The sequence below is a fragment of the Gobio gobio genome (assembly GCF_949357685.1).
Source record: "Gobio gobio genome assembly, chromosome: 3".
NCBI classification, from domain to species: Eukaryota; Metazoa; Chordata; class Actinopteri; order Cypriniformes; family Gobionidae; genus Gobio; species Gobio gobio.
This window is the reverse complement of record NC_137099.1, coordinates 67,998,104-68,013,805: the sequence shown is the minus strand read 5'-3', so window position 1 is coordinate 68,013,805 and position 15,702 is coordinate 67,998,104. Positions and strand designations below refer to the sequence as shown.

The 15,702-nt window shown below is 37.4% G+C and overlaps 1 protein-coding gene across 1 annotated transcript in view; it reads left to right on the top strand.

Moving 5' to 3' along the window:
- Positions 1-15,702, top strand: part of LOC307124256 (uncharacterized protein) — a gene marked incomplete at its 3' end in the record, with an annotated part of 51,946 nt that overhangs the window by 11,748 nt on the left and 24,496 nt on the right. Inside the window, exons 6-9 of the mRNA XM_079813302.1 lie at positions 9,865-10,038; positions 14,019-14,192; positions 14,282-14,455; positions 14,547-14,720. Of these exons, the coding sequence (XP_079669428.1) occupies positions 9,865-10,038; positions 14,019-14,192; positions 14,282-14,455; positions 14,547-14,720 (696 nt within the window). The remainder of the gene's footprint in view (positions 1-9,864; positions 10,039-14,018; positions 14,193-14,281; positions 14,456-14,546; positions 14,721-15,702) is intronic.

Genomic DNA, 15,702 nt, shown 5'->3' with positions numbered 1-15,702 from the left:
CACCTAAAATAGTTTCAAATAAATGTAAAACATAAACCCTTAATTATGCTCTGTAGGCCTCTGCCTAGAATGTTACCTGAGAAAGAGAGAGAGAGAGAGAGAGAGAGAGAGAGAGAGAGAGAGAGAGAGAGAGAGAGAGCTAAAGAACAGCTCTCTCCAGAGAAAGCCAGAGAAACCAAAGAGAGCGAGCTACAGATGAAATCTTCTTTTATCCTGTTCCCTGAAGTCACCAAATTCAAATCTGACTCTTGTAAAACTGACCAATCAGACCAACTCGTGAGACATTTGAAAATAACCAATCAGACAAAACTTCCCCCATTGTATCAAAGGTGCGAAAACCTGTTGGCCAACCGGCCAATCATTCTTTTGTCTTTCTAACTCAACCTGGCCCTTCTGATGGCGTTAAGGGGGAAGGGGGTTGAGTCAATTTCAATATCTTGATCACGACGATGGCAGTTAACAGCAAAGCAGATGATTTTGTTCCATTTCAAATATCTTTGATTATTTTCCACCTTACAGTTCCCCGTTTGGCACCATTGGCCACAACCATTGAGTCCAAAGGTGGCATTGTCCACAAAGATATGCTTTCTGTTGTGTGTAGATGTTATTCTTCAGACTTCTCGTCCAGACTTGTTGCAAAAGCAGCTGATCAGTTTTCAGCCTTTGTTGTCCTTGTAGCCCTGCATGAGAACTTCATCTTTTTGAGGACACAGGAGCGAACTTTTGCTGCAGGTATTCTGTGATTAAGCACAACAAAGAACAAAAGCATACATGGCATTTTTCATTGGTCAGAAGTCTGATGTGGTCATATTAAAATAGTCTCTGGAAATAAGCCCTTAAATCAATATACTTAATAAAGTGGTCAAGGTTTGAGAATAAAAAGAAGATTCCACAAGCGCGTACATTGTTTCTGGGAACATTGAAATAAAATGCATTATAACAAAACAAATCATTGTTGATTTTAAGTCCCCCTTTTCATGAGGAGTATTAGCAAAATATTCAGTGTAACCAAGACTCGGAAATCAAACTCAAAGTTCATGTAACTTTCCACTATTTCGGTGGTAGTGGAATTTGAGCATTTCGGTCTGAATTTCTCGAAGGAAATGTAGCAAAAGTCAGTGCAATTGATACATTAAAAAAAGATGGTACTCATCAATAAACCATAAAAGAAAAACAACAAATCAATCACATTTATGAAAACATATATATATATAATAACCACTGTGTTTGTTCAGGAATCTTCCAATGTAATTAATGTAGATCTAAATATGATTAGTCATACAATAATGGGTATTCCTGGTAAGTGTGTGTGTGTGTGTGTGTGTGTGTGTGTGTGTGTGTGTGTGTGTGTGTGTGTGTGTGTGTGTGTGTGTGTGTGTGTGTGTGTGTGTGTGTGTGTGTGTGTGTGTGTGTGTGTGTGTGTGTGTGTGTGTGTGTGTGTGTGTGTGAGTGTAGCTATCTGGATCTGTTAGTGTGAAAAGATGAACAATAGATCTTTAGTGAAGTAACACTTTTAGACTCTATGTCATCTTTGTCGTTTATGATGTGTAGTGCTCAGCCTGAATAGATTTGGTCTATTCCAGGTGATGTTGTCGTGAGTGTAGGGTGTGTTCTGTGTTAATGTTTTGGAGATGGGTGGAATCTAATCAATATCAATCTGTGTTGCATAATTTAATTCCAGTTTTTTCACTGGGAGGTCATGTAGACATATTGTGAGGTGTGATTGACCCCATCAAATATATATAAAGATATTCGCACCCATCTCTCACATCTCCAGTTTTGAGATGCAGGGGGGAGGAGGCCTTTTGGCCGTCCGTCCTCCAAGGAATTGCAATTGTCATCCTGAGATAGAAACAAATTACAAATTTAAAGAGAAACAAATTTAGAGAGAAACACAGTTAATTGCTGCTGCTGTTTCTGTGTATTAACACTTAAGACTGTTCTGGCAGTCGAGCCTTCACAATCTGAGTGAAGGATGAATTGGTTATGAATTGGTTTTCTATTGTCTGTGCCACATTTAACTATGAATTGGTTTTCTATTATCTGTGCCACATTTAACAGCACAATTCCCCTCCTTTTTGGCACTGGGAATTTAACCAATGAAAAGTATTATAACTTGCTCAAATTAGAAATAGCAAAGGTCAGAGTTATTGAGTCCTGTTGCGATGAAGACATTTTCATGGTTAATGCAATTGTAATTCACACTGTAGCCAGATGGCAATTCTATGTTCCTGTTTATGGTTTACTGCAGCTATATGGGAAATAGCAGAGCTTCCATTATAGGAGACAAACAAATTCAACATTGACACATACAACTTGAAATTGCTGTACAATTCCAGTATTAAAGTTATTCCAATTTACACAAGATACATGGCCTAGAATGCGCAGCATCTACGACCTTTATCCTAAGTGTTTCATCACTTACAGTAAAGCAATCATGTGTTTTAAAGAATAAACTTGACTAGTCTATGTGTATCTTGTAACACAAACAACTATTATGTGTAATCAATGCGCACAATGTGTTATACAATTACAAATTTGAAAATACAAACAGGATCATTGCAATCTGGATGTTTTATTATTAAACTCCTTGCTAAGAGGCTGCTAGCCCGCTGGCAAGTGAAGTTAATAGCTGAAGGCCTTGCATGAACACTGCAGTTAGCTCACTGAGAGTTTTACCTGCAAATGAGCGCTTTTCTTTGCCTTTAAAAAGTAATTTTCTATTTTTCTGAAAATACGGTGGAGGTCGCCCGTTACCCAGTGACCAGCATTTTCCATCGACATGTCCGATTTTCTGACAGGATCTGCAAAACCTGTTCTTTTTGCCATTGGGTTGTCTGTTGGGTTGTCTGCTACCTTCTCCTGGAGTTTCAGTATATTCATGACTCTCGGATGCTTGCAAATCATCCTGCATCCCCTTAAGAGCTAAAATAGACACACTTTCTTGTGCATTTTCTGAACTAAATGCTTCAGATTCATTAGAGCAAGTCACCTCATCTACGAAGTGAACTTGCTTTTTAATCCCATTGCTGTTAAGCATTATGGGAGTCATGCACTTTTCAGCATTTAGCTTAGATTTCCATCTATTTTCTATTCTTGAGCCCCAGTCTACTATGGATTGGAATGTGTTTTTAACTGGATCGACGCCATTTGACAAAGCCCGTTGGATTGGGATGCCAGCATTATTTTTCACAAGTTGTAATAACGCGTCATGGTCTCGATCTGCATTTTCTAATCCTGAGTGTTCTCTGTACGTTACCCATAACCGTTCGGCGTATGTCTCAAATGTTTCATCACTCGCCTGTTGGATTTCTAGTATTTTGCTCCAATCTGCGTGTGTCGGTCCCCTCATTTCTAATAATGCCTGTTTTAGTCGTTCATATATGGCTTCGTCTGTTTCGTTGCGGACTCGTTTGATTATGTTGCCAGATTTCATGCCTTCGGTTAGTTTCGGTCTGAGCTCTTCAGGGAGAGTGAGAAGTGCTATTTGCCACACGTCTCTAACTTCTAGCTTATACACCGTAGCCTGTAGCATCAATGTTTCCCAGTAGGGTTGAAACGGCCCTTTTCTTGGCATTACTCCAACGACTTGTTTGTGTCTGGAACATTCTTCGCAGGTTAACGGACGGCTGATCGTTGTGGTTTCGTCGTTCGCATTAGTCATAGTTTTAAGCACGGCGACCTTAACAGATTTCTTCGCTGTGTCGTTAGCTTTTGTGCGAGTCTTTATCAGGCTTCGTTGTTTTGGTTGTTCAGGAGTTAATACAGGGGTTCGGTTACGAGTTTCTCTCTGTGGCCTGTATCCTAACGCAGCATCATTGTCATCATTATCATTTGGCTTCGCTAGCTCAAAAGTTTCATTCAGTGCTGCTTGTTTTACCGCGGCCACTGGAAATCCTGCATTATCACAACAGCCTTCGAGAGCAGATATGTAATTATTGCCGGTTTGAAGTTTTCCTTGTAACTGATCAATTTTTGTTGCCATATTTTCACGCTGCCTAGCCCACTCAAGTTGCTCGTATGAGACTGATTCGACTTTTGATCTTAACTTTTGTAATTCGTCGGATCGCAATCTTTCAATTTCTTTGATATTTGCTATCGTTCGTTCGCTCTCGACCATTGTCTTGAGATCGTTACGACGAAGCAAATAAACAATTGCAGCGGGGATTTTCTTGTATTTTGATTCAGATTTGAGCTGTGCGCCCTTAGCAGAATACCAGGATATAATGTCGGTGTTACTCAATTTCAGGTTCAATCCTTTATCGCTTAATCGAACGAGGAGATCTTGTAATTGTACGCCAAAAATTGCCATAATTTCCTCATCTACACTGCTGCTGTTATTTCTCTGAAAAGTCATGTTTCACGTCTAATTCTTACACAATATCGGATTTCTACGGTTCCGATCTATAGTGGGCATACCGACCCGTTCTAGAAATGTGTCTATATGTGTGAGTTGCAAATAAAACTTTCCCTCAACAATTCTAAAAGGCAAAGAAGGTTTACTTACTCATTCTGGTCGGAGGGTCCGCTTTAATCCATTCACAAGATCAACAGAACAGCTGAGGAAAGAGAAGCTCAAATCTCTTGTTGATTTTAAATCCAATACTTCGCTGAAAACACGTTGCTCGTCTGCTCGCAACATCACGTCGGGGTCACCAACTGTAAGACCGCATGAATTCGCTCCAATGATCGGCAGCGAACCGCGGTGAAGGCCTTACGCGTTCAGTGTCTCAGCTGGAAGAATGGATTTGATTATAATATTCTTTATCTGACTCCATTTATCTAAGTTATCGCATTTAGAAGAGAATCCCAACCGATTGTTTGGTCATCTATATTTGATAGTTAATCATACATCTGATCGTTCCGTTTTAACCCTTTGTTGCAATTATACCGTTCCACATTGGAGATAGTTAATAATTACAGATTAATTCAGAAAGGATCAAAATGTAACAATTTATTAACAATCAAGTAAATGTAAAATGTCAATTACATCATAGACATAAATCTCTTCTAAAAGGAAAACACAAATACTGGTTATGGTTACACCTAAAATAGTTTCAAATAAATGTAAAACATAAACCCTTAATTATGCTCTGTAGGCCTCTGCCTAGAATGTTACCTGTGAGAGAGAGAGAGAGAGAGAGAGAGAGAAGAGAGAGAGAGAGAGAGAGAGAGAGAGAGAGAGAGAGAGAGAGAGAGCTAAAGAATAGCTCTCTCCAGAGAAAGCCAGAGAAACCAAAGAGAGCGAGCTACAGATGAAATCTTCTTTTATCCTGTTCCCTGAAGTCACCAAATTCAAATCTGACTCTTGTAAAACTGACCAATCAGACCAACTCGTGAGACATTTGAAAATAACCAATCAGACAAAACTTCCCCCATTGTATCAAAGGTGCGAAAACCTGTTGGCCAACCGGCCAATCATTCTTTTGTCTTTCTAACTCAACCTGGCCCTTCTGATGGCGTTAAGGGGGAAGGGGGTTGAGTCAATTTCAATATCTTGATCACGACGATGGCAGTTAACAGCAAAGCAGATGATTTTGTTCCATTTCAAATATCTTTGATTATTTTCCACCTTACAATAGAATGGAAAGTGTTAGTATTAATTAATGAAGTTAAATATGTTGAATATACAGTAGGCTAATATTGTACATTTTTAAAAAAAAGAAAAGAAAATTAATTGTCAGGTGCGCATCAGGTGCACCCCCGGTGCAGAAATGGATACAATTAATGAAGCCTTTGCACAAGCATAAGTGTGTTCTCATTTGAAAGCAGACAAACATTTTTATAAAAAGCGTACATTTAAGTTATTAGAATTGTATTTTTATGTAATACCTTTATGAAAATAAAATTTTAATTTCCCTTGTTGCAATCTAGGAATCCACTGCAGTTAAAGCCACATGTCTGACCATGGTATATTTCACATATCAAGATGATAACTCAACAACTCAGAGTTTTATTAAATATTTTTTAGTGCTGGGAATCGATTAAAAAAATAACAGTAACACTTTACAATAAGGTTCATTAGTTAACATCAGTTAACTACATTAGTTAACATGAACTAATAATGAACTGCACTTTATAAAGCATTTATTTATCTTTGTTAATGTTAAGTTCAACATTTACTAATGCATTATTAAAATCTTGTTAACATTAGTTAATGCACTGTGAACTAACATGAACAAACCATGAACAGCTGGATTTTTATGAACTAACGTTAACAAAGATTAACTAATGCTGAACCGAGGTGTTGTTCAGTAATAATTAATGTAGAAACAATTTAAAGACAGCATATTTTAAATGTGTTGTAATGGCATCTATTTATGAATGAAGGCCAGTATCACTGATACCAATGTCTCTATGAAACATTAATGACATTACATTATAGTAAAACTGAAAGATACCAATTTCGACATTTATTAGGCTTTAAAAAAACAACTTTTAATTTAAGTGAACTAAAACAATCTTTACATAAACCCATTATAATAAATGTTATATTTACCTTTTCCTGTTAGACATATACAGAAATGTAATAGTTATCAAACACCTTTCTTAACTGCATAAATAATAAATGAAATATAGATTAATCATCATTAAAGCTACAGTTTTCTCTGTTCCCGTTGTTCTGTGATGAACATTAATGACAGGCATCATCAGTGCTCCTGTTAGGGCTGTAACGATCTGACCAAAAATAAAAACCTCGATTAATTGAACATTTTACCTCGATTACGATTAATGAACAATTATTTTGCTTTTTTTTTGCCCTCGTAAGGTTTTTGAGTAAGTTCCTGATAAGGTGGTTTGTACTGTAAATAATTTCTACTATTAAAGGTGGAATTTTTTTTTCTAATGAAAAAGTGAATTTCTTTGTGATTTTAAAACACTTAAAGGAAACGGTTCTCTTTCAGCAGTTATTGTCTATGGGGCAGATTTCTGCTTGTTGTAGGCTACATCAGATACAGATACATTTACACAGTAGGCCTACATTACATTTATTTGAATGCATTAATGAGAGAGTGATTGTGTTTGTGAATTACTCATACTGTCTCTATTCATTATGAAATGTGGTTTGTACTTACTTCAAAGCTATTAAAATATATGCCTATACTGGTAGAGTTTCTAAGCTACTTTAGGGATTTTACTTTAATCACAGGACAGTGTTGACACTGCGTTTCTGCGCTGCTCTTTGCGCGAGTTCTTCGCGTGATGTGCGAGCTTCTGTCTGAGTGTTCATTTGTCACAATATATCAGGCATTAGTTCAACATAATACACACCTGATGGTCTAAACTCGCTTTAATGTTCAAACTGGCAGGGCTTAAAACACATACAAATGACAAGCTTTGTGAGGACGCAGGTGAGAGGTCTGCCTTCAGGGCGCGCACGTGTTGTCAGAGACGCGACACGGCTCGGCTCTGTGTCACAGAAAGAAGCTGCGCACTGAACGGATACGTATTGTTGTCTTTGAATAGTGCACAATCGCTTTAAATGTTGAAACTGGCAAGCCTTTAAACGCATTTACTTTACAACTTTATGAGCACGAAAGTGAAAGCGATCTGGCTTCGGGGCTTGCACGCGCCGTCTGTGTGTGTGTGTGGGGGGCGGCGTGTAGGCTATAAGAATGCCGATTAACTGACCTGTATATAAACTGTGTAAATTAGATTAGATTAGATTCAACTTTATTGTCATTACACAAGTACAAGTACAAGGCAACGAAATGCAGTTTAGGTCTAACCAGAAGTGCAATAGCAGCAAGTGCAGGATATACAATGGTTGCGTAAGTGCAGGACATAAAAATGTTCTGAATATATATAAATATGTATAAGTAGAGAGATGGTTATTACTATAAGTAGAACTGAATTTACAGATGAATATATACAGTGAATAAATATACAGATGGCTATTACTATAAACAGAATTTACAGGTGAATATGTACTAGAATATAATATACAGATGGCTATTACTATAAACAGAATTTACAGGTGAATATGTACTATGAATATAATATACAGATGGCTATTACTATAAACAGAATTTACAGGTGACTATGTACTATGAATAAATATACAGACGGTTATTACTTGAACAGAATTTTACAGTTAGAGGTATACAATAATATGTTAGGCTAATATGAGGAATATAGCAGTGGATTAAGTTAGTACAATAAATTATGGACAGAGCTATCCGAAAGAAAGTGTAAAAGTGCAGTGAAAAGTGGTTGCATATTCCAGTTAGAAGTACGGTGCAAAATGCAAATGTAAACATTGTTACTGTAAATACAGTCGGCAGTGCAGATGAGCATAATCCAGTTACGGTATGGTGGTGCAGAATGCATAAGTAAACAGTTGTTACTGTAATAAACAGTCGGTAGTGCAAATAACAAAGTGAAGGCAGATGTGAGGTAGGAGAGTTCGCAGTTTATGAGGGAAGTGGATCAACGGGGGTTTGAGTTCAGTAAAGAGACAGCTCTGGGGAAAAAACTGTTCTTAAGTCTGCTGGTCCTGGTCCGGTGGATCCTGAAACGCCTGCCGGAGGGCAGGAGAGAAAACAGTCTGTGGGCTGGGTGAGAGGAGTCCTTGAGGATGCTGCGAGCTCGATGCAGACAGCGTTTCCTCTGGATGTGTTCGATGGCAGGCAGTGGAGTTCCTGTGATGCGCTGGGCAGTTTTCACCACCCGCTGCAGTGCCTTGCGCTCCGCAACAGAGCAGCTCCCATACCACACTGCCACACAGTTGGTCAGGATGCTTTCTATTGCGCAGCGGTAGAAGTTCACCAGGATAGCCGAGGAGAGCTGATTCTTCCTCAGTGTCCTCAGGAAGAAGAGGCGCTGGTGAGCCTTCTTGACCAGGCTGGAGGTGTTGGTCGTCCACGACATGTCCGCCGAGATGTGGGTCCCCAGGAACTTGAAACTGGAGACACGCTCAACAGCCATTCCATTGATGTGGATGGTGTCGTGTGTGCCTCTTGACTCCTTCCTGAAGTCCACGATGAGCTCCTTCGTTTTGGTGGTGTTGAGGAGCAGGTTATTATCAGCGCACCATGTGGCCAGGTGCTGGATCTCCTCCCTGTAGGCAGTCTCATTGTTGTTGCTGATGAGACCAATCACCAAAATCACCAAAACATGCAGTTACTATAGTGATTCTGGACATCTATAAACACAGATAACCGCTCCTGCATCTCTGTGTGTGCCTGCAAACTGCACTTGATGTGACTGACGGGGCGGAGTCATGTGAAAACCGAAATAACCGACATGGGAAAAATACGTCGGTTAGAGGTTCTGAATGTCGGTTTCGGTTATTTTTCGATTAATCGTACAGCCCTAGCTCCTGTCACTTTAAGATCGGCTGCTGCCGAACATGACGCGGATCTGACGCGCTGTCCCGCGCATCTCATTTCCTCACAACTCTTTAAGTTCATTTAAGATGTTATTTAACTAATTTAAGACTCCTTATATGAGAATACTCAAAATTCTCTGTGTTGTTGTTATTGTTTGTTCAAGAGCAAAATAGAACTCGATGTGAGCAGGAGACTGACGCGAGTCTGTCTGTGCGTCAAATGTTTGTGTGTGTGTGTGTGTGTGTGTATGTGTGTGTGTGAAAATAATTAGAAAGTCTGCAAGGGATAAATTGATTCACTATTAGGGGACCTTAACAAAACAAAGGGGCTGCACCAACACACCGAAACTGGAAACCCACATGATATGGCACGAGAACAAATGTGACTTCAGCACGTTAACACAATAAACAAAACAAAAAAAGCGTTTCTTAGTAGTGCCAGCTGCACTAATGAATGGTTTGATTTGTACTTGAAGACAAAGTACTAGCTGGATATTTTAATATAACTCTAAATGAAAATTATGTTTTTGCAGATTTCAGTGCTGTAATCTCACTAGTGAGCATTGTGAAACTGTGGCATCAGCTCTTCAATCCTCAAACTCTGTCCTGAGAGACCTGGACCTGAGTAACAATGACATCCAGGATTCAGGAGTGAAGCTGCTCTCTGATGGACTGAAGAGTTCAAACTGTCACCTTGAGAAACTGAGGTTTGGGTGGATTATTTAGATATGATTATACAGTATGTTTAATAACTGTGTTACTAATGTAATACTAATGTATAAGGTTTACTCTGAAATCATTTAACAATCATTTAATGTTATTGTGATTGTGAAATATACATGTTGTTTAAATGCCATTAATTCAATCAAGGTATTTTTACCCAGAAGATGTCCGTAGTTTTATATATGGGAATAAAACTAATACACACAATTGATTCATTTTCTGATTTTTACAATTATTTTTAACTCTTTCCCCGCCAAACACTGAATTTTCCATTATTTGTGAGAAAATGCTTCCCTGCCAAACACGGAATTTTCTGTGTTTTCACTGTTATACTCTAGGGCAGGCATTCTCAACCCTGGTCCTCGAGGGCCACTGTCCTGCAGAGTTTAGCTCCAACCCTAATCAAACACACCTGAAACCGCTAATTAAGCTCTTCAGGATTACTAGAAAGCTACAGGCAGGTGAGTTTGATCAATGTTGGAGCTAAACTCAGCAGGACAGGGTTGAGAACCACTGCTCTAGGGGGTGCTATTACACATCTTCTGAAAGAGTACAGAATCTCCTGATCAAAACACAGGCGAAGAAGAAGCATAAAACAAGCGATCGTATGTAAGCAGATGCATATATAAAATAACGTGATCAAAAACATTAACATCATATAAATAAAAACTATCTAATGTTACTGAATGAGATGTGAACCCAGGAGCTTTGGGGTGTTTTCCATCTACTCCATCTGTGTTTGATCATCGCTCTGAATCTGATCTGGATTTAGTCTTTGACAAAAACATGATTTTCTCAGCTTTTTGTTCAAAATGTTGCTTTTTTTAATGAAACTTACCCATATTTAAGAGTTGATAAAAAAGGAATGAATAAAGCTAGAATAAAACGTTCATACAACAAAATATTTTATGTTTTTGTGAAAATGATCAAAAAACCCTGTTGGTGACTGGCAACATTTTTTAAAAACACTGGCGGGGAAAGAGTTAACAGATATAAACTTTTTTTTATTCTTGCACCTTTGCATTCTGGGATTTTTTTTAACCCAGGTAACTGAGGCTTGTAAATCAATGAGTTAAATTTGTCTCAAAAATACTTTTATCAAATATATTTAGCCTCTTTCCCATGTATCATACATACCTTTTCAGAGTGAGTTTGTTGAATATGAATGTGAATATGAATTTGAATGCACAAACACTAAAAACTATGGAAGCCTGTTTAGTCCAGCAGTTGAGTAAGAAAAATGTATTCTGTAAGTCATAATTGTCACAGACTGGTTGCAGCAGAGATGAAACTGGATCTAAGTGCAGCAGTCTTTATTTGTAACAAAAGCAAATTAACAGAAAATCCTGAAACATGAACAGAATAGACAATTAAAATAAATAGCAAAGATGACAGACAAATGGACAGGGGCTTGTACCACGAATATATATATATATATATATATAAATTAAATAAATAAAGTTTAAATAACAATATTTTTTAACCACTTAATTTTTCCAATACTTGAAAATAAACTTGGAAAAAAAGTAGACTGGCTTTCACCCAAATATATATATATAAAGGCTGCAGAACAAAAGCCAAATATATTATCAACCTTATTGGGTGAACTCAAATTAAAGTGTTCCCACATTTCAGAACCATGACAGTCTCACAACAATAAACTAGCGCAATACAACAGTTCTAGCAACCAGTGTTCCCACATTTCAGAACCATGACAGTCTCGCAACAATAAACTAGCACAATAATATTTCAATTATAAAGAAACTCTACAGCTCATCTCTGGCTTTACAGTATGAGCACAGTGTGATTGATCATATGGTTAGCTCACGTTTTATAAGATGTGAATAGATTTAAATTTAAGTTATTTACATTTTAAACATTTAAGTATTTTCAAAACCAGGTTCTTTGTACTTTTACTTAAGTAGTATTTTGTTGGACAACTTTTGCTTAAGTAACCATATTGGTGTGGTGTCTGTACTTTTACTTAAATATGGAATTTGTGTTTTTTCCACTGCCACTAATCCATACTGCACTACTGTTTTGTTTGTCAGTTCAGTTTAATTTTCTGAAGGATGATAGTGCAAACAAATGCACCTTATTATCTTTTATTTACAAACAGTTGAGATTTCCTGCTTTTTTGCCAACTTTCTAGCAGAAAGCAGAATCTCATTTAAAAGTCATGTTACTGTACATATTCTACAGATTTTGAGTTATTCAGACAATCATCATCAAATGTACACTTAAAAATTTTTGACAGGTACTTAATCTTCTATTTCCCTGTTTAGATTACCAAGTTGCAATCTCACTGGTCAGTGTTGTGAGAGTTTGTCATCAGCTCTTCAATCCTCAAACTGTGTCCTGAGAGAGCTGGACCTGAGAAATAATGAACTGCTGGATTCAGGAATGAAGCTGCTCTCTGATGGACTGAGAAGTCCAAACTGTCAGCTGCAGATACTGAGGCAAGTCTTTCAGACATTATTTATATTCTGATCTACATAATTACGCATTATGTCTCAAGTTTGAAATGATAAACAAATCTTACTGTACCTATTCAAAACGTAATTATAATTAACGGTAATGCAAGGACATATTTGAAACTGAAAACAATCATAAGTCATTCTTATTCAGAGTATCTGGTGAGTGATTGTACACATAAATATGAACTTTATAAATATGAACAGTTTAATAAGAAAGCTATCTGGTCAGTAAAAATGCATTAAGTGATGTGTAAATAGGCATTTTGTTTCTCTGTCTCCTAGTTTCTTTGCTTGATGTTTAGTTGTTCAAGCTGCCATTGTAAGTCAGAAACACAAGAACAAAATGGAAAATATATATATTTTTTTTTTTTTCATTTTGTGTGCTCTGTAACTCCTGTTGAAATTGCCATTAAACATTTTAGGCTCAGTATAAGGACAATATAAGGACCAGCTACATGGCCTAAGTCAAGAAATATCATAGAAACATGGGTTAAAATGCCAGCCATAAACACTGAAACTGAGCAGAATATTCAGCCTAGGCGACAAACAAAAAAGAACTCTGTCAGTCACTCATATTTCTAGCAGGAGAAATAGAGGCTAGTGTTCTCAGACATGCCACCATTATCCTGTGCTGTGGATGCTGCAGCACCCCCTGGTGTTGAGCCCCCGAAAAAATGGGGGTGCATGGGGGGTAAAGAAATTAATACAAAATGTTTTTAACAAACACATTCGGGCACTCGTCAGTAAAGTTCAAGCATTAACACAACTGTGCTCTCAATCTCTAAAAAAACTCTGTAAACCATGGGCATTTTCGTTTGTGCTGAGCAGGCAGCCATACCCAAGTGCTAAACAATGCATTATAAATAAAATGTATCAATATTTAAATTATTAAATTAGTTTTAAATTAAATCTCTTTAATACTATTACAAACAGAAAATAATTATACATTGACTTGGGTAGCCTATATAGGCCTATACATTATTTGCTCTAAAGTTCACGCTGTACTGTAATCTGACTTGAATTGAATACTCACATACTCTTCTGAGGTTTATACTGTAGGCCTTGTGTTATTAAAATCGATTATAGCTGAAATCCTATCTAAAAAAAACTTACTTTTTCTGGGCGCACTGGTGCGAACTTCTGCTCACTCACATGAATGTACACAGGACTGCAACGAGGCCAAGATTTCTGCTTAATAATAAATTCAATTTTTGTTTAGTTTTGGTTCGGTTAGTCAAACCCTACAGTACACTTTAGAACACTTGGAATAGACTAAATTGCACGATTTACATGTGAAAATGAAAGTAACAAGACGGGTTGCCAAGTATTTGTGCAATTTATGCTCTGCATTTCACCCATCCAAGTGCACACAGCAGTGAGTATTAAACACACACTTTGTGAAAACCTGGAGCAGTGGGAGGCATAGACTTGGAAATAGTTTGTGTGAAGTATTTGTAGATGATGAGACTGTTTGGATCCATCTGTAGGTTGTCTGGCTGTATGGTGACAGAGGAAGGCTGTGGTTATGTGTCTTCAGCTCTGAGTTCAAACCCCTCACACCTGAGAGAGCTGGATCTGAGCTACAATCACCCAGGAGACTCAGGAGTGAAGATTATTACTGATGGACTGAAGAGCCCAAACTGTCAACTACATATACTGAGGTATTAAGAACATGTGAGATTATTTACAGTCTGATAGTCATAATGTGGATGGGTGTCTGTACGTGATCTGACTCTGTGTGTGTTTGTAGGTTGTCTGGCTGTATGGTGACAGAGGAAGGCTGTGGTTATTTGTCTTCAGCTCTGAGTTCAAACCCCTCACACCTGAGAGAGCTGGATCTGATCTACAATGACCTGCAGGATTCAGGAGTGAAGATTATTACTGAAGGACTGAAGAGCCCAAATTGTCAACTGCATATACTGAGGTTTTAAGAACATATGAGAGATTATTTGCAGTCTGACGGTCATAATGTGGATGGGTGTCTGTAAATTATCTGACTCTGTGTGTGTTTGTAGGTTGTCTGGCTGTATGGTGACAGAGAAAGGCTGTGGTTATGTGTCTTCAGCTCTGAGTTCAAACCCCTCACACCTGAGAGAGCTGGATCTGAGCTACAATCACCCAGGAGACTCAGGAGTCAAACTGCTCTTTGACAAACTGAAAGATCCAAACTGCTCACTGCAGATACTCAAGTAAGTGGAGCAAAGTTTTAAAACTTTTAAATTGTCCATTTAGGTCTATATACTCTATTACTGAAATAAAGAGCTATAATTGATATAATTGTTTCAATTGACTATTAATGAGATGTGCCAAAATTCATTGCCAAATTCAACCATCAAATCATGTTATTGTTTTTTTTTAAAGGGATCAAAGGACACTTTGTTATCAGTGTAGGTTATAGGGCTGGGGTGATATGGCCAAAAAATCATATATTTTTTGGTTAATTACTAATATACGGTGTATATCTCTGTTTTTTCTAAGTTTTTCTATTTGGATAAAAAAATCTGAATTTTTATTTTTTATTATTTCACATCCTTCTCAAGGATGTCCTACAAACAATGTTGATATTGAAGGCTATGAAAACAAATATAGTGAATGTAACGTAGGCTATGCAATATATTATGTGCAAAAAGGGGTTAAAATCACAGAACATTCTAACATTGTAATATTATAATCTAAAAACAAAAATTACATTGTTTTTAAATGTACTAAACTCAAAATTAAAATAAAAACAAAAGCACAGACTAATTATATTAGCCTATATTGGATTACCTCATAATAATGGTTACTTTCATAAAAAAATACTTACTTGTAGGTTAAAATTATTTATTGGTTAATAAATTAATTATTGCGCTGTGTCAGTTCGTCGTGCATAAGCGTGGCGATGCTCATTCAGGGTAGCCTGAATTTTAGCGGAGATTCACTTGCAGAAGGCTCAACCCTTCTGACAGCAAAAAAGACATTTTCCATGACATTCTAACATTCTACAGATGAAGAATATACCTGTGAAATGTTAGTTATGCACTGGGGAAAGCACCACATCTAAAATGAATTTAACAGCACAAGTATTTATCTGTCAGTCAGCATCTGACATGGCAAGCTGCTTTAAACTACACTCACCTAAAGGATTATTAGGAACACCATACTAATACTGTGTTTGACCCCCTTTCGCCT